A 19546-nucleotide genomic window follows, 5' to 3' on the forward strand; every position below is an offset into this window, starting at 1 on the left:
CAGGTTCCACAAATTCTTTGGTTTTTCAGCATATTTGTGTATTTGAACCCTTTCCAACAATGACTGTATGATTTTGAGATCCATCTTTTCACACTGAGGACAACTGAGGGACTCATATGCAACTATTACAGAAGGTTCAAACACTTACTGATGATCCAGAAGGAAAAACCATGCGTTAAGATCTGGGCGGGGTGAAAACTTTTGAACCGAATAGAGATGTGTACATTTTTCTTTTCTTTTTTTGCCTAAATATATATATTTTTTCATTTAGTACTGCCCTTTAGAGGCAACAGAAGATAGTTACATATTTCCCAGTAGACAAAATAAGTTAAATTTACCCTGATCTTCAAATTTGAAACGTTTTCACCCCGACTCTTAATGCATGGTTTTTCCTTCTGGAGCATCAGTGAGTGTTTGAACCTTCTGTAATAGTTGCATATGAGTCCCTCAGTTGTCAAGATGGATCTCAAAATCATACAGTCATTGTTGGAAAAGGTTCAAATACACAAAAATGCTGGAAAACCAAAGAATTTGTGGGACCTGAAGGATTTTTTTTGAAGAACAACAGGCAGTTTAGACTTTTGAACAGGGTAATTTTTATAAATTCAACTATTATTTTCTCTTGTGGACTATACGTAAACATCCTTTATGTGAAATATCTTATTCAGGTCAGTACTAAATAAAACAATAACATGCATTTTGTATGATCCCTCTTATTTTGGTAAAATAATTAACATTTTGCAGATTCTGAAAGGGGGATGTAAATTTTTGACCTCAGTTGTATGCAATACTTCATTTTGTGGACTTTTATAAAGGATCAGATACAGAAAGACAGGGTTTCTATTAATACTTGATTTCTAAAAAGTAGTTTGTGACAATGCTCTTTATTTTAGTAGCGCTATATCAATACTAATTAATTCTCAAGCTCCTGGGGCTCAAATCTGTCTTGTGAGAACTTGCCTAATGTCCCACAGACAATAGAAAAGGCCAAAGAGCAAATTCAGTGTGTACTTTACTAAACAGAGGCTGTGAACTTAGAGAAAACAGCATCCGTGTTGTTTAGCTCTCTCAGGAGTTGAATAAACCCTGCGCTGCTGGTGTTGGGAAGAAATCTATTTTTGCTAAGCATTTACTGAGCTTTTCCAGCTTCGCTGCGTCATACATCATCCAGGAATAACTAATGAGCCTACGCAAAAAGTGCATATGCACGTTTTTTGGGTCAAACTGTGAATTTTTGTGTCTTGTGAGATTAGAATTGTTTCATGTGCTTCTACAATCAAGCTGCACATCTGTCTCGAGGACACGGTTGACTTTGTTGTGTTGAGTTTTGTGTAATGCCCTCACATACTCTCGGTAACATCCCTTACATCATAAGGCTGGAATAAAAGTGTTTCACCTTCCCCCAAGACTCCTGCCGATCCCACTGGTTATGACAGCACAAGCAGATGTGTCATGAAAGAGCCGTGAGAAACGTGGGTTTGTGGTTTCTAGTTTAAGTCATTGTAGCAAAAGGTGTACAAATTGCTTCATCAGTTCATTTAAAAAGTCAACATTTCAATTAATTGGGTACATTTTTTCTGGATTATTTATTTTATTTTATTTATTGTTGCAGTATTGAATTTAAGGTAGATTCACTAGATCGATCTTCTATTTTTATCTCACTTTTAGTTTACAAAAACGTATTTATATCAGTTAGATGCCAAGGCAACATTTCTAATTTTCATTTCACTTTATATTTGAATTTTGTAAATGTTGTACTTTTTGTTCAATTATTATTATTATTTTTTTTAAATTTATTGATGCACCTGTGGAGGTTTGTACTAGATAAAAACTAAATTAAAATAAAGAAATTATTTTATTTTATTTTACTGATGCACCAGTGAATTTAAGGCTGCTATAAAATAATAGACAGACTTTAGAATTTAGTAAATGTTTTACGTTTTTGTTAAATTATTTAACTATATTTTATTTTATTTATTTTGGGGTTTGTACTAGATGTGCATCTAAATTAACTGGTTAAATTGTTTTGTTTTATTTAGTTTTTATTTTTTACATTTATTATTTTATTATTTTAATTTATTGATGCGCTAGTGAATTTCAGTGAATTTCATAGTTTTAGGTTTGTACTAGATGTGCATCTAAATTAACTGTTTATTTTATTTTATTTTATTTTATTTTATTTTATTTTATTGATGCACTAGTGAATTTCAGTGAATTTTAATAGTTTTGGGTTTGTACTAGATGTGCATCTAAATTAACTGTTTATTTTATTTTATTTTATTTTATTTTATTTTATTTTATTTTATTGATGCACTAGTGAATTTCAGTGAATTTTAATAGTTTTGGGTTTGTACTAGATGTGCATCTAAATTACCTGTTTATTTTATTTTATTTATTGATGTACTAGTCTAGTGAATTTTAGTACATTTTTAATAGTTTTAGGTTTGTACTAGATGTGCATCTACATTGTTTTATTTTGTTTTATTTTTTATTTCTATTGTATTATTTTAATTTATTGATGCACCACTTAATTTCAGTGAATTTTAATAGTGTTAGGTTTGTGCTAGATGTGCATCTAAATTAACTGGTTAAATTATTGTATTTATTTTATTTATTTATTTATTTTTACATTTTATTTTATTATTTTAATTTGTTGATGCACAAGTTAATTTCACTGCATTTTTTCTAATTTAATTTAATATTTTATTTTATTTTATTTATTTATTATTATTATTATTTTGCACTGGTGAATTCCAGTGAATTTGAATAGTTTTAGGTTTGTACTAGATGTGCATCTAAATTAACTGGTTATTTAATTAAATTTTTTATGCACCAGTGAATTTCAGGCTGCAATAAAATAGATAGCTGATACTGTTGATAGATACTTAAGTTAGTACTTTATTTATTTCAGTTACTAAACTTTCATTCAAGTTTGTTTTACGTTTTCATCTAATATTTTTATTTTATTTCAATTACTTACAATTATTTGTAGTAGTTTTAGTAATATTGCCCTAAATGATTAACCCCCTACTCTACAGATGTACATTTTTATTTTAAATGGCTTTTTTAAAATAAGAAATAGCAAATCCATTCAGCTCACTGACAGGTGTTAAAAGCGTATTTGAAGTCAGTAACAGAGACTGGAATTCTGTGGGGGTTTCCAAGAATCGCTTTGCTCATACTGCATTACAGAAATCTCCTTTCTCTTCTTCCAAACTCTTTCTCCATTTCTCTCTTATCGTTAAATGTTTCCCAGTGAGAGTTCAGTTCCATGCCTGGTTTAATGAGCTGTGTATGATGTGCTGGCCAAAGCCACAATGCAAAGAACTGAGTTTTACCTCGATAGCGATTGGCGAAGCTGCTTCCCTCCACAGCGTCTCCTGGTAGACTCTCATATGAATTATATCTGGCTTGAGATCAGTTTTATCCCCTGACTGTTAATATTTGAATTTAATAAAATAAAAAAGTCTTATGACATTCCCTTTTTAGGTCATATGACAACATTATGAATTGATTTCTTCATATGTGTTAAAACTACAATAGTACAAATCCGATCATTTCATCCACATGCTTGTTTGGCAGCTCAATAAGTGATCCAATGACTCCCAGGGGTCTGGTTCTTCTAAACAAGTGCCTGCTTTTACAGTATTTATTAAAGCCTGTGCCGCTGTGCTGTGCTCCTACACTATGAATCTCTCGGCCGATGGATAACCATTAGCGCTATCTTACAAGGGTCGCCACTTTTTCTGACACTGCTGATTTGCAGAAGCAATAAACTTGCTTCTCTCTGGCTGGTGAGGACTGAGAGAAAGACAGAGAAGCAGAGAAATCAAACACTCCTCAGAAAGCTCATGGGCACACATCTCTGACTATTCAATGCTTTTGTCTGCCACAATAATAGAATGTATTTGAATTGTCTTACTTTGTGGGCTTTTTCCGCAAATATGAATGTGTTTGATTCTTTGTAGTCTATAATTAATCAGAATTTATTAATTCAGAATGTCATTAATTTGATTGCCGCTTTAAATCAGTCGACAGTCCTAGTGAAAAGTTAAAAGTGCTACTGAGCAAGGCAATTACCAGCATTTGCTCCATGAGAACTGACTAAAAATCGACTGAATGTCTTTTTAAAAAGTCTGTTTCTATCTTATTGTTTTTAAAAAAAGTTAAAAAAAGGTAATGATTCAAATGTAAATTCAAATTTAGATGGCACAATTGCAACCAAGTTTTTAACTTTAACGTTTTAAATCTTTTTATCACTCAGTGTGACTTAATATCTCACTTTTTTCACCTTTTTGACGTGACCTTTTATCTTATGAAGTGAGAAAATTTTACAATATGACCTCTCACAATGTAAGTAAATATTTCTCAATTATGTCATTTCCCATATTGTGAAATGAGAGTAATATTTGACAGTATGACCTTTTAACTCTCACAATGTGATTTATTACTCAGTTGTGACTTTGTCAAACTTTTCATTCTCATAAATATGACTTTTTGTCTTATTACGTGATTTAATATCTCATGATATGACGGTTTCTCACAAATATCACTTATCTCAATTCTCATAATCTCCCAAAGTGGCTTAGAATCTCACTGTTTTGTCTCTTTTTCTCATAATAGTATCTTTTTATCTTATGAAGTGATGATATTTTACAATATGACCTCTCACAATGTAACTAATCATTTCACAATTATAATATTATTTCTCATATTGTGACATGAGAATAATATTTGACAGTATGACCTTTTTCTCTCTCAGTGTGACTTAATATTACACAATTGTGACTTTTATCTCCCAAAGTAACTTTAATATCTCACTGTTTTGTCTCTTTTTTTCTCATAAATATGACTTTTTGTCTCACTGAGTGATTTAATATCTCACAATATGACTGTGTTTCTCACAAATATCACTTAGCTCAATTCTCATAACTGCAACTTTTTTATCTCCCAAAGTGGCTTAATATCTCACTGTTTTGTCTCTTTTTCTCATAATAGTATCTTTTTATATTTGACAATATGACCTCTCACAATGTAACTAATCATTTTCACAATTATATTATTTCTCATATTGTGACATGAGAATAATATTTGACAGTATGACCTTTTTCTCTTACAGTGTGACTTTATTTCCACAAGTAACTAATATCTCATTGCTGTCTCTTTTTTTCTAATAGTTATGACTTTTTGTCTCATTAAGGGATTTAATATCTCACAATTTGACTATTTCTCACAAATATCACTTATCTTAGACCGTTTTGTCTCTTTTTCTCATAATAGTAATTTTTGAAGTGATAATATTTTACAGTATGAATTCTTTTTTCTCACAATGTGACTTAATATTTCACAATTATCATATTATTTCTCATACTTTTTTTCACGTTTCACTGTATGAACATATTTCTCATAATGACTTAATATCCTAACAATTATAGCCTTGTGTCTTTCAAAGTGACTTAATATCTTACTATTATGTGTATTTTGTATGTCATAAAGTAATTTTAATATTTCACAGTCTTTATACACTACCAGTCAAACGTTTTTGAACAGTAAGATTTTTTTTAAAGAAGTCTCTTCTGCTCACCAAGTCTGCATTTATGTGATCCAAAATACAGCAAAAACCGTAATATTATGAAATATTTTTATTTAAAATAACTGCTTTCTATTTGAATACATTTTAAAATGCTAAAATGTAATTTATTCCTGTGATCAAAGCTAAATTTTCAGCATTATTACTCCAGTCACGTGTCACATGATCCTTCAGAAATCATTCTAATATGCTGATATGCTATTCAAGAAACATTTTTATTATTATTTTTTATTATTATTATTATTATTATTATTATTATCATTCAATTTTAAAACAGTTGAGGATGTCTTTTTCTGGATTCTATGATGAATAGGAAGATCCAAAGATCAGCATTTATGTTAAATAAAAAGCTTTTGTAACATTATATACTATACCATTCAAAAGCTTGGAGATTTTATTTTATTTTTTATTTTTTTATTTTTTTTCTGGGAAAGAAATTATAGAAATTAATATTTCTATTTAGCAAGAATGCTTTAAATTGATCAAAAGTGATGTTTTTTGAGCATCAAATCAGAATATTATAATGATTCTGAAGGATGTAGGAGTAATGAAGCTAAAAATTCAACTTTGAAATCACAGGAATAAAATACATTTGAAAATATATTCAAATAGAAAACAGTTGTTTTAAATAGTAAAAATATTTCAAAATTGTACTGTTTTTGCTGTACTTTAGATCAAATAAATGCAGACTTGGTGAGCAGAAGAGACTTTTGATGTTTAAAAAAACATTAAAAATCTTACTGTTCAATAACTTTTGACTGGACTGATAGTGTACCCTACAATTTGGATTTATTATTTCACAATATCACTTTATTTCATGTGTATGCAGAGCAAGCTGTTTTGTACAGCTAAAAATAGCTGGACGTGGATGAGACAGAAAGCCAGACCCATAAAATTCACAAATGGCCATACCTGGTCTTACAGGAAGAAAAAGGTAGATAGTGCCACCATGAGCTTTCATTTCCCCATCTCTCTTCTATGACCTATGTGGCTTCCTCTGTATCGACAAGCTTTTGATCATCAACACACTGAAACTCAGCCTCTCTCAGGGCTTTCAGGGTACAATGCCCAGGAGAGCAGATCTCCACACACCTCCCAGACGCCTGCTAATCATCCTCTCCTCTCTCGCATGCCTCCAGGCCTGGGCCAACGTTAATGATGCTTATATTATCCTACGCATTGAAGTACTCCTCCAGGGAGACATTTATAGGTGCCTCGGTCTTTGATGGAAAAGGTCAGAGATGTTAACTTCAGCCCTCGCAAATTATACCCTTTCTACTTCAGGCATAAGAGCTGAAAGACTTAAGCAGGAATCTTTCCGCATGCTAGAACGAGCGCTGGACTTTTTATGCCGCGTCTCTTGAGGAAAAGACCACCTGCTGATGTCAGATGACTGTTCCTCCAGGTTCAGCTTTGTCATGACAGGTGGATGGCTGATGTGACATTCACTGAAGGTGGAGAGGGGTTTAGATGACCAGGGCTTCAAGGTTTATTTTGTCCTGATGCTCAGGTTCAACACGCTCTTCGTCATTGCACTGTTGAAACATTGTTTGAGTGTGTGTGTTCAAAGACTTCAATCAATTATTCAGCTGAAGCTGGTTTCATATGCAGTTAGATTATGCAACCATACCTCACCATTATCCAGGTGTTTCGACCTCACTCCAGGCAAAAGTAGCCATTCATGAATAAAAGATAAAAGTCTAAATTTGAGCATTACAGAAGAAGCTGGTTGTTACCATATAACATTGACAAGCCATATATGTCACCCTGGACCACAAAACCATTCTTAAGTAGCACGGTATATTTGTAGCAATAGCCAAAAATACATTGTATGGGTCAAAATTATACGTTTTTCTTTTATGCCAAAAAACATTAGGATGTTATGTAAAGATCATGTTCCATGAAGGTATTTTGTAGAATTCCTACCGTAAATATATCAAAACATAATTTTTAATTAATAATATGCTTTATTTGGACAACTTTATAGGCGATTTTCACAAATATTTAGATTTTTTTGCACTCTCAAATTCCAAATTTTCAAATAGTTGTATCTCAGCCAAATATTGTCCTATCATAAACCATGCATCAATGGAAAGCTTATTTATTCTGCTTGGGTAATGTATAAATTCACCCTTATGACTGGTTTTGTGGTCTAGGGTCACATATTTCATTTGCAGTTTGGTTTTGTTGGTTATGTTACACATTTTGATGGCCGCCTGTGCAAAATCAGTTGCTGTGCGGTTGACAAGTCTTAAAGATTAGTCATAATTTATTTTTTTCTTCAAAACTTGACCTAACTTTTTAAATTCAGTTACATAAAGAAGTAGATTGGTCTAATTAGAAGCAGAAAAGCAAGACTGATCAGTAACTGCTTGTTAGTCAAACTAGTTCTTAAAGGGATAGTTCACCCAAAAATGAATTAATTATTTGAATTAAAAACCTTTAAATGTGTCAAAGGGATATATGGGAATGTCAGTTGCCAGTTTTGTGCTGTAAATTATAAGATGACTGGTTCTTTTTCACATTCACATATTTTACTGTGAAATTACATGAAATGTCTTGTTAGGTCTATTATATATACAGTTTACATACACCTTGCAGAATCTGCAAAATGTTAATTATTTCACCAAAATAAGAGGGATGATACAAAATGCATGTTATTTTTTTATTTAGTACTGACCACAATAAGATATTTCACATAAAAGACGTATACGTATAGTCCACAAGAGAAAATAATAGTTGAATTTATAAAAATGACCCCATTCAAAAGTTTACATACACTTGATTCTTAATACAGTGTTGTTACCTGATTGATCGACAGCTGTATTTTTTGTTTGTTTTGTGTTTTTTTTTTTTTTTTGTTTGTTTGTTTGTTTAGTGATAGTTGTTCATGAGTCCCTTGTTTGTCCCGAACAGTTAAACTTCCAACAGTTCTTCAGAAAAATCCTTGAGGTCCCACAAATTCTTAGGTTTTTCAACGTATGTTTTTGTGTATTTGAACCTTTCCCACAATGATTTTGAGATCCATCTTTTCACACTGAGGACAACTGAGGGACTCATATGCAACTATTACAGAAGGTTCAAACACTTACTGATGCTCCAGAAAGAAAAAAGTTGCATTAAAAGCTAGGGGGTGAAAACTTTTGAAAAAGAAAGGAAATGTGTAAATATCATATTTTCTTCATTTAGTACTGCCCTTCAAAAGCTACAGAAGATACTTACATGTTCACCAGAAGACAAAACAAGTTAAACTTTCTGTAATAGTTGCATATGAGTCCAGTTTTCCTCACTGTTCAAATGCACAAAAATGCTGGAAAACCAAAGAATTTGTGGGACCTGAAGAATTTTTCTGAAAACAGAGGCAGTTTAACTGTTTAGGACAAACAAGGGACTCTCAACTATCTCTAAAAAAAACACAGCTGTGGATCATTCAGGTAACAACACAGTTTTACGAATCACTTTTGAATAAGGTAATTTTCTTGTGGACTATATGTAAACATCTTTTATGTGAAAAAGCTTATTCAGGTCAGTGCTAAAAGAAACTTATTGTTAAACATTTAACTATGGCATTGTTACAGCTTTTTACCATTAAAATTACAATGAAATTACAATCTGTCTTAAAAGTCTGACTACAAGTAGTCAGTGTCGGTGTGAGTAGCGGGCCGCTGTGTGCTTCAGGCGCTGCTCAGGTGGTCTGCTGGAGGCACAGTATTGAGATGTGTAAATGAAAATGTCACTGGCAGACCCCTGACAGTTCTGCTCCAGCACATTAACATCACACATACATCCAGTGAGCGGTCAGGGAATAAAGACCACTTAGTTTTTCCTCAACACACACCTGCGTTCAAGCACATGAGTGTTACAGTTAACGTGCTTTCTGACCCTGCATCGACAGCAATGCAACTCACACATTCAAGGCCCTAAAGGTACTGTAATATGAATTGTACAAATAACAAAATGTACAAATATCAAAATGGACTGATCAAAAGGCTAATATCATTTCTGCAAGAAAAATAGATTGCTGTTGATTCAGACTTGTACTATTTGGACAGATTTTCTTAGAAGTGAATGTGCTGTTTTTGTGCTTCATTTTCAGATGAACCATCTGTTGTGATTTGGAGATATTAACAAATACTCTTTTAGGGTAATTCACGGCCGTCTAAAATGGATGTGATATTTTTGTAATTATGTGAACATGTGTACATTAGAAAACATTCTCACACCTGGGATAAACACAAATTAGTTTTTAATACAAATGTTTGCTATTTATTGCTTTTTCTGCTGACACTGGTATCACGTAATTCATCCCGGAGGAAGCCCCTCTGGGCCGCAGGTTTTCTTTGCCACACACACTGAAAGCGTTATTGAGCTAATTGTTGTGTGAAATGATATTTACAGACATTCAGACTTGGATGAGCAGATTGTAATTTGATTAAGCCAGAGTCATTAACTGCATAAAACTGGAAATTGGCTCGCTTGTATTTTCCAGGAGGATTTCTACTTCTTTCTGTGCATGAGGCATTTAAAAGTCAAAGTGTCAGTGGAGTGGAAAATTGCCCTGAGACAAGCGTTGTCTAATTAATCTAACCAGGGCTGTACTGGAGACTGACGTATACGACTATAATCATTACAGTAGAAAACAGCATATGTGGCAATTTCTAAAAATACAGTACACTTTGGTGTTCCATTACTTTTTTTCGAGGCATGAGTGTGATGTTTTTGGAGTGATAACTATTAGGTATGATTGATAAATTGTTTTTTAACCATTATAATGGATTTTAGCTTGTCCCACCTCAGTGATCTTGACCTTCTTGATTGTGCCCAACAACTAAAATACAATATTAACAAAAAATACTGAGATGCTTCTTAAATTATCTTAGCCTAAATGTTTATGTATAATAAATTTTTTGTTAAATTAAATCAAATTTTAATAATTTTTATTTATTTCTAAAGCTACAATTTGTAATGTCTACTTGATACTTTCTCATTTAACACAAAAATAGCTTTAAATAATCTTTTGTGGGTATTTTCACTGTCAAATTTATTTTGCGACTAATTAGATTAATTAATCGACACATCATGTAATTAATTCGATTAAAATTGCAAATTACAACATTATTGTTTTGCCATAGTTTTATTTTATTTAATGTTTAATTTAATTTAATTTTATTACTTATTTTATGGCTTATTGCAAAATACATTATCATTTTGCCATAGTAATATTTTTATTTTATTTTATTTTATTACTTATTGCAAAAACATTATCATTTTGCTATAGTAGTATTTTATTTCATTTATTTTATTTTATTTTATCACTTATTGTGAAATGCAAAATTATCATTTTATTTTATTTTAGACTATCATTTTGCCATTGTATTATTTTATTTTATTTATTATTTTATGTTATGACTTACTGTAAAATACAGCATTATAATTTTGACATTGTTTTATCGTTTTATTTAATTTAATTTTATATTTAATTTTTATGACTTATTGCAAAATACAACATTATCATTTTGCCATAGTTTTATTTTATTTTATTTTATTTTTTGTTTTATTCTATTTTATTTTATGTTTAAAATTTATTTTATTACTTATTTTATGACTTATTGCAAAAACATTATCATTTTGCAAAGTATTTTATTTATTTTATTTTGACTTATTGTGAAATATGAAATTATAATTTATTTTATTTTATGACTTATTGCAAATTACATTATTATTTTGCCATTCTGTTATTTAATTTAATTTTATTTAATTTTATTTATTATCTTATGTTATGATTTACTGCAAAATACCGCATTATCATTTTGCCATAATTTTATTTTATTTTTTATTTTATTTTATTTTTTTTTCATTTTGTCTTGCTTATTATCTGTATTGTAAACTATTAATTTTAAAGAGACAGGCTCTAATTTGTACCTTATTTGTGGTTTGTGAAAGTATTTTAATGGATTTGTTTTAATGGATGGAAAACGTATTCAGTTTTCAGTAATGTCAGGGTTATTCATTTTGCATGCAGAAAGGTTAGCCAATCATAACATGTCATTTGCATATAAAGTATATATAACCGTAACAAAAAAAGTCTGTATAATTCTATAGGCTAAACAACAAACATGGACTCTTTCTGAAAAGAATCCTCTATGAATGTGTATTTATTTATTTACTGGTGGTATTTTGTTGCATTCACTGTTTTATTTAAATGCATACATCTTCTCAGTGCTGAGATGTATTTCTGCAAGAGAAGTTTCCACGCCTCATTTCAAAACCAATTTGTTTCTAGTACATTGCCAGAAACATTGTATTTTTTGCCATTTTTTTTAAATAAGTAATTGAACACTTAAGAAAGTATGAAAGTTGTTCCCCAGAAACTTCAGACATGGACTCAAGGCCCATTAGCTTCTGACGTTCCTCAAGAGATGAAACTCTCATGCTAAAACCACCACGCTAAAAATAATGCTGTTGCTCCCAAGCTTTATTTATTCATAACTAAACTATTCATATATTTGAAGATGTAGTGGATGACCAAGGCAAACCACAGAGATGTGCCATCAATATTAGATCCCAACATAGTCTGAAAGTGCAATGTGAAAATAGCATCTGTGGGAACTCTGTGTCTGAATTCACATTTCAGGAAGAGCCTTCGTTGCAAAAAAGCCGCCACACAATCCACACTCTTGCGTTACACACAGCATTCTCAAGTAAGATCAGTCTGGCATTTATTGTGTCCTCAGTTTACCTTACGTTCTTGTGTGTTGCAGGAACACGAGATTCTAAGTCGCATCTCAGATCTGCAGGATGAGGTCAGTCGCAGGAAGAAGCACATTGCCGATCTGGACCACGAGATTCACACCCTGAACGAGAACATCAGCACTTTGACCAAGGAGTTGGAACTCAAGGGCAAAGAGGTTTTGAAGATTCGTAGCGAGGCCAATCAGCAAATCAGGTGAGTCTTGGAAGCTTTCTTGCATTTAGACAATGTAACAGTGTTTTTACTTCATTACACTGGCTAACATAAACTTTCACCTATGGTTTTTGACAGTTTAAGCGCAATAAGACATGAAAGAAAACTTAGTTTAGTACTCACATGCTTTCTGTGCACGTGCTCCGGATGTGTGCGCTCAGAAAACCCTACATTAAATAACTTTAAAATGCATGATTTCAGTGTGACAGACATGATTATCAAAAAACAGGTATGAGCTGTAAAGGCATAGCTCTATTTTGGAAAAGGGGGCGGGGATAAAAGGGGCATAATAGGTCTACTTTAAACAAGCAGTAACATTTGACAAATGTTAGACAAACATTCCTGTTACTGGAAGAATGTTTGCTCATATCTTTGAGAGAACTTTGCCAACACATTATCGAAATTCTGAGACTCTACTTGAGTACATATTTCAAGTATCTGTGCTTCATTAATTATTTTGCCAAAATAAGAGGGATCATACAAAATGCATGTTATTTTTTTATTTAGTACTGACCTGATAAAAGAGATTTCACATAAAAGACATGTACATATAGTCCACAAGAGAAAATAAAAGTTATACTTAATTCTTAGTACTGTGTTGTTACCTAAATGATCCACAGCTGTTTTTTTGTTTTTTGTTTTGTTTTGTTTTGTTTAGTGATAGTTGTTCATAAGTTAATTTTTTGGTAAAATAATCAACATTTTGCAGATTCTGCAAGGTGTATTTAAACTTTTGACTTCAATTGTATATATTGGTTCAAAATATTGTTTATCTGTCTGCTTGATCTGTAACAATTGGTATCGTATCGGCATAGGCCTTGAAAAACACATATCGGTCGACCCCTCAATATGGTGTCTTATTTCACTTATTTGCACACTTTAATTATCAGTAATTGTATTAGAAATGGATGTTCTAGTAATAAGTTGAAAAAGAGGGATTATAGTTAACAAAAAGTTCAATAAAAACGATAAAAACATTTTGATTACTTCAAATAAAATAAATGTTAAAATGTTAACTGAAATACAATACAATTTCAGCTAGGTGCTAATGCAGCATTTCTTATTTTAGAGTATAAAATAGCTAAAACTGAAACAAAAACTAATAGAAAACTATTTACTAAAAATGAATGAAAAATTAATACATGACTAAACCTTGACTAAAATGACTAAAATTAAAATAAGGACTATATGTATATTAAAATATATTATATTAAATTATATATATATATATTAAAATAAGGACTATATATATATATATATATATATATATATATATATATATATACTCATATGAGTTTTTATATACAGTGCATATAAAAAATCTTTTTAATGACTAGTCTGACTAGTCCTGGCTAAAATAAATGAAAAACATGATTGATTAATACACTTTACTTTTAATGCTAAGAAAGAACATTTAAAATCAAGTACACTACCAGTCAACAGTATTTGAACAGTAAGATTTTTAATGATTTGTAAAGAAATCTCTTCTGCTTACCAAGTCAATAACTGTTTTCTATTTAAATATATTTGTAATTGTAATTTATTTGTGTAAACAAAGCTAAATTTTCAGCATCTTTACTCCAGTCTTCAGTGTCTGAAAATATTCAGAATTCTTTTTTTGGAGGGAAAGAAATTATAGAAATTAATACTTTTATTTAGCAAGGATGCTTTAAATTGATCAAAGGTGATGATAAAGACATTTATATTGTTACAAAAGATTTCTATTTCAGATAAATGCTGTTCTTCTGAACTTTGTATTCATCAACGAAACCTGAGAAAAATTATACTCAGCTGTTTTTAGCATAACAATGATAATAAATGTTTTTTGAGCAGCAAATCAGAATATTAGAATGATTTTTGAAATATCATGTGACTGGAGTAATGATACTAAAATTCAGCTTTAATCACAGGAATAAATTACATTTTAAAATATATTCCAATAAAAAAACTGGAGTAGTATTTTGATTTGTGTGCTTCATCCAGCACTGCATTTAGAAAACAGTGAGTAAACTCATTGCAAAACGAGAAAATTTCACCTCACGTCTGCATACATGAGGTTGCATGAGGTCGTCCTTGTTCAGTACAGAGCATTTGCAATCCTTAAACAACCTCTAATGTGACATTCTCCTCTGGTTTTATGTGACAAGAGTCATTGGTGATGATGAAAGAGATGGAAATTCAATTACTTTCAAGCAGAATGGGGTTGCAAGTGAAAAAATAACGACTAAAAGAAAAAAGTGCACCACGTTCTTGCCTAAAAAGTCCTATCAGGATTTATCTGTCATTTTGCCCAAGTTCTCTCACTGGTGTCTGACTCTTTCGGACAGTGTTGTTTGTCTTTTGCAGTAGTTTAATGAAAAGAAAACAGACCTCTAAGAGACCAAATCAATTGGATTTTAAAACCCAAACTCATTGTATTTTATTCAGGGGGTGTATTAATAAGTAAAAAAAAGCTGTTTCATTATACATCGCGGCTGGTTTGAGATAATGTGATTATTTAGTATCACACATCATAATGCAAGACGGGTGCTGATCTCATTTCACTTTCAATTATGTAACACTGACATATCCAGGTCCTGAGATAAAAGCGGCAAATAAATTGCATCGCCGTTCCCCAGGGGCGTATCATTTACAGAGAGGAGATCCTGCTTTATTGGGTTTTATGTAAAGCCATCACAGTGCGTGTCTGAATTGTAGAGAATGTGTTTCACATAAAAGTCATACAGAAATTGCAATATGGAAAATGAACATGTCCTAAATAAAAATCAATAGCATGTAGCAGGAAGTGTGTTGACTTTTCACTTTAACACAATGCTTTGTGAATTTTATTTACTCAGATGGAACACAAACAGTGAGCTGAATGAAAGTTTCATGTAATGGAGGAATCAAAAGACTGCATATTTTTGTAGCGGCCTTGCTTAAATTTTTCTTTTTCATTTTCTCTATAGAGACTTAAAAAAATCTTTATTAAAGAGCTCTAAGCCATGAATCAAACTAACCAGCTCTGAGCTAAATGACAATATTACAATGTTTGAAAAAATAAAATGTTTGAAAAAAGATAAAACACAGTGAGTTGCACTGCAAAATGTATTTTCTCAAACTAGTCCTCCAAACAGTTGTAAACACTGTTTAAAAATGCATTTATCTAAACTTTGTTTTCAGGGAATATATATTTGGTTTATTTTTCTTACCCCACTGGCAATTTTTTAAGCATAAATGTAACAGTTGAGTGAGATTTTTTCTTAAAACATGAACAAAGAATGAGTATATGCAAAAAAAAAAACCTTTTGAACTTTTAAACTTTAAACTGATATTCGGTTTTGTGAAGATGTCTGACAATCTGCAAATGGCCCTGGCGCTGTCAGCTCTTGGTTTAGCGTTTATTTACATAATAAAAAAGGACTTAAAAGAACACCAGACGATTCTTCTTTTCTTAGGGTGAACAGTAATCGCCGTTATTCTTGCAAAAAACTATTCATTGCATAAGAATGAAAGTACACTGCTGCATAAAATGGCCAATTATCCCTAAAGACCCAATATTCACACATTTAAAAATTCAGACATTACCGTCTGCCAAGCTTATTGTGCCCTGTACTTGCATGCTTAGCACTATCACCTGGTCCTCATGTCTCCCAGAAGAACAAGACTAGTAAAAAAAAAAAAAAAAATGACCCAACAAGGAGTTTCAACAGGGCATCTTTACAAATACAAATAGTAATATCTATTTCTATCGTTCAAACATAACGAACGTTGTGTACACAGCAAATATATCATTAAATCATATATTTGTTTACAATTAATATTCATATATTTGTTTACAATTTTATAACTTGTTCATAAGTCATATTAAATGACAGCAGCCTTAATCTTACAATTAATTCAAGTTAACAGGCTTAATAGTTTGTGTGTCCTATATGTATGTGTATGAGTATGAATACATACATGAATGTGAATTGCGAAATTATGACAGCGAGCCGGTTCCCTCTTAAATCCTTCCTTTGCGTGTTACGTCTCTTCACGTTCGAGTTCTCCACGCGCTCTGATTGGATGTCTGAATAGCCAATCAGAGCGCTCTCTTTCCCAGACGGCCTCGACAAGCCCAACGCCGATTCAACATGTTGAATCGGGCAAACTTTGGCCGACGCGAGCCCGACGAAAGCCGCCGAGAGCCGACGTGCAGAACACACCGAACCGACGCGCTTCACCGACGCCCACCAACTGCCTGACGAGGCCAGACGGCCGATCGTTGGCTTGGTGTGTCCCGGCCTTAAGTCCTAAACTAAACCTCTCTTTCATGTCTTTTGCGCTTAAACTGTCAAATACACACAAGTTTATGTTCAAAACACACAGGAGTTACAAAAACAGTTGGTTATGTCTGTGAAGGTAAACAGCTGGGAAAGAAATCTCATGTTTATATTAGATAAACAGCAGTGTGGCAGCAGCGCAATAAAAATCTATTTCTCTGTGGATAAAATTTCCTTCAGGCCTACAGCTGCAGAGTTTTGTAGAGTCATTGAGCGTGTTGTGTCTGTGTATTTGTATTCACAGAGCTCATGAGCAGGACCTGTGTAAGAAACACGAGCGTGAGATGGCCGAGCTGAACGCTCTCCACCACAGAGATACACAAAACATGCTGTCAGACTTTAACAAGGCCCAGGAGCTGCTGAAGGACAAGATCTCCGCCCTGCAGATCCTGTGAGTTCATGCACCACAAACAAGTCCACTATGTGTATTTTGGAGGATGAATGATCTATATCTTCTGTTTTGACTGGTTGTTTACGTGTGTCTGGTGACAGAGGCTATGAATGCTAACGAAAGGACAGCAGACGGTAATGTAGACTCGGGGTTGGTGGAGAGGGACAGGATGAGGACAGTGTTTCTGAAGAGATGCTGGGAGGGAGAGACAGAGAAGATAGCGAGATATATATCTAGCGAGAACTGAGAGCAGAACAGACGACCCTGTCAAAGCAGCTCAGATAAGAGGAGCAGATGCCTTTGGCTACAAAACATGCTGTTTGTGTATTTTTCGGGTTTGAATGAGGGTTGTTTTGTGCTCTGACAAGGGACACCATTCATATGGAGAAGCAAGTGTGAATAATGCTCTTCTTCAACATTTAATCATCATTTGATTAAAAATTTTACACATTCTTTTACCAAAATAAGAGGGATCATACAAAATGCATGTTTTTGCTTATTTAGTACTGACCTGAATAAGATATTTCACATAAAAGGTGTTTACACATAGTCCACAAGAGAAAATAATAGTTGAATTTATAAAAATGACCCTGTTCAGAAGTTCATTCTTAATACTGTGTTGATACCTGAATGATCCACAGCTGTTTTTTTTGTTTTGTTTTTTTGATTAGTGATAGTTGTTTATGAGTCCCTTGTCCTGAACAGTTAAACTGCCTGCTGTTCTTCAGAAAAATCCTTCAGGTCCCACAAATTCTTTGGTTTTCCAGCATTTTGGGGTATTTGAACCCTTTTCCAACAATGACTGTATGATTTTGAGATCCATCTTTTCACACTGATGACAACTGAGGGACTCATATGCAACTCTTACAGAAGGTTCAAACACTTACTGATGCTCCTGAAGAAAAAACAATGCATTAGGAGCCGGGGGGTGAAAACATTTGAACAGAATGTGGATATTTTTCTTATTTTGCCTAAATATCATATTTGTTTTATAAGTCCTGCCCTTTAGAGGCTACAGAAGATACTTGCATGTTTCCCAGAAGACAAAATAAGTTACATTTACCCTGATCTTCAAATTCAAAAAGTTTTCACCCCTCAGCTCTTAATGCATCTTCTGGAGCATCAGTGAGTGTTTGAAAAGTTGGATCTCAAAATCAGACAGTCATTGTTGGAAAAGGTTCAAATTCACAAAAATGCTGGAAAACCAAAGAATTTGTGGGACCTGAATGATTTTTCTGATGAACAGCAGGCCGTTTAACTGTTCAGGACAAACAAGGGACTCATAAACAACTATCACTAAAGAAAAAAAAAACAGCTGTGGATCATTCAAATAACAACAAAATATATTAAGAATCAAGTGTGTGAAAACTTTTGAACAGGGTCATTTTTATAAATTTAACTGTTATTTTCTCCTGTGGACTATATGTAAACATCTTTTATGTGAAATATCTTATTCAGGTCAGTACTAAATAACATGCATTTTGTATGATCCCGCCTATTTTGGTAAAATAATTAACATTTTGCAGATTCTGAAAGGAGGATGTTAACTTTTAACCTCAACTGTATTTATGCCATATTAAAACAATGGGGAAAAAATGGTGTAGAAATTGCAAGTAAATTTGACAAATGTTTACAAAGAAATGTCAGGTAATACTGAATTAAATATTACATTTTTAATTAGACTGAAATAGTATTTTCTTTTAAAACATGCTTAAATAATCTATTTACAACTTTCAGATTCGGATTATGGGTGGTTTATGAACTTTTTTTGTGAATATTATTGTACTAGATGTGTGTCTAATTTATTTAGAGTGAATATGTGTAAATTTAGATATTTTGAGAAAAAAATGTCCCAGTTTATTTGTATTGACCCTAATTTTTGATATGTTTTAAATATTGTATACAGACTTTGAATTACAGTATAAACACATTTAGATAAATCTGAGTCAGAAGGACAGCAGTACATGAACAGGATGTGTTTTTAGGTGTATATGCATGTGTATATAAATATAGAAAACTGGCAGGGTTGTAGAAGAGCTCTTTGACTGTAGATATTGCTGTCAGAGGTGACCTAATTTAGGTTTACTTGAACGAGAACACCAACACATCCAGCTATTGAACAGCTTGCCGTATAAAAATAGTTTATCTGACTGCCTGAATCCGCTCTGTATTCACAACTGTGAATGATAATGAATATTTTAGATTCTGGAAGTGTGTGTCATGACATGGAAAGGCCCCATGGCCCGCAAAATACAAGGGAAAGACAGAGTTGCATTTAACAAAGTGCAAAATATATG

General features: G+C 32.4%; 1 protein-coding gene across 2 annotated transcripts in view; it reads left to right on the plus strand.

The window, feature by feature from the left end:
• The window catches only part of fam184ab (family with sequence similarity 184 member Ab), a 231247-nt gene that overhangs the window by 187312 nt on the left and 24389 nt on the right, over positions 1-19546 (plus strand). For both annotated transcript variants that reach the window (XM_073853210.1, XM_073853211.1), the window contains exons 14-15: positions 12352-12536; positions 17103-17249. In XM_073853210.1, the coding sequence (XP_073709311.1) occupies positions 12352-12536; positions 17103-17249 (332 nt within the window). The remainder of the gene's footprint in view (positions 1-12351; positions 12537-17102; positions 17250-19546) is intronic.

Source organism: Garra rufa, chromosome 13 (genome assembly GCF_049309525.1).
Source record: "Garra rufa chromosome 13, GarRuf1.0, whole genome shotgun sequence".
NCBI classification, from domain to species: domain Eukaryota; kingdom Metazoa; phylum Chordata; class Actinopteri; order Cypriniformes; family Cyprinidae; genus Garra; species Garra rufa.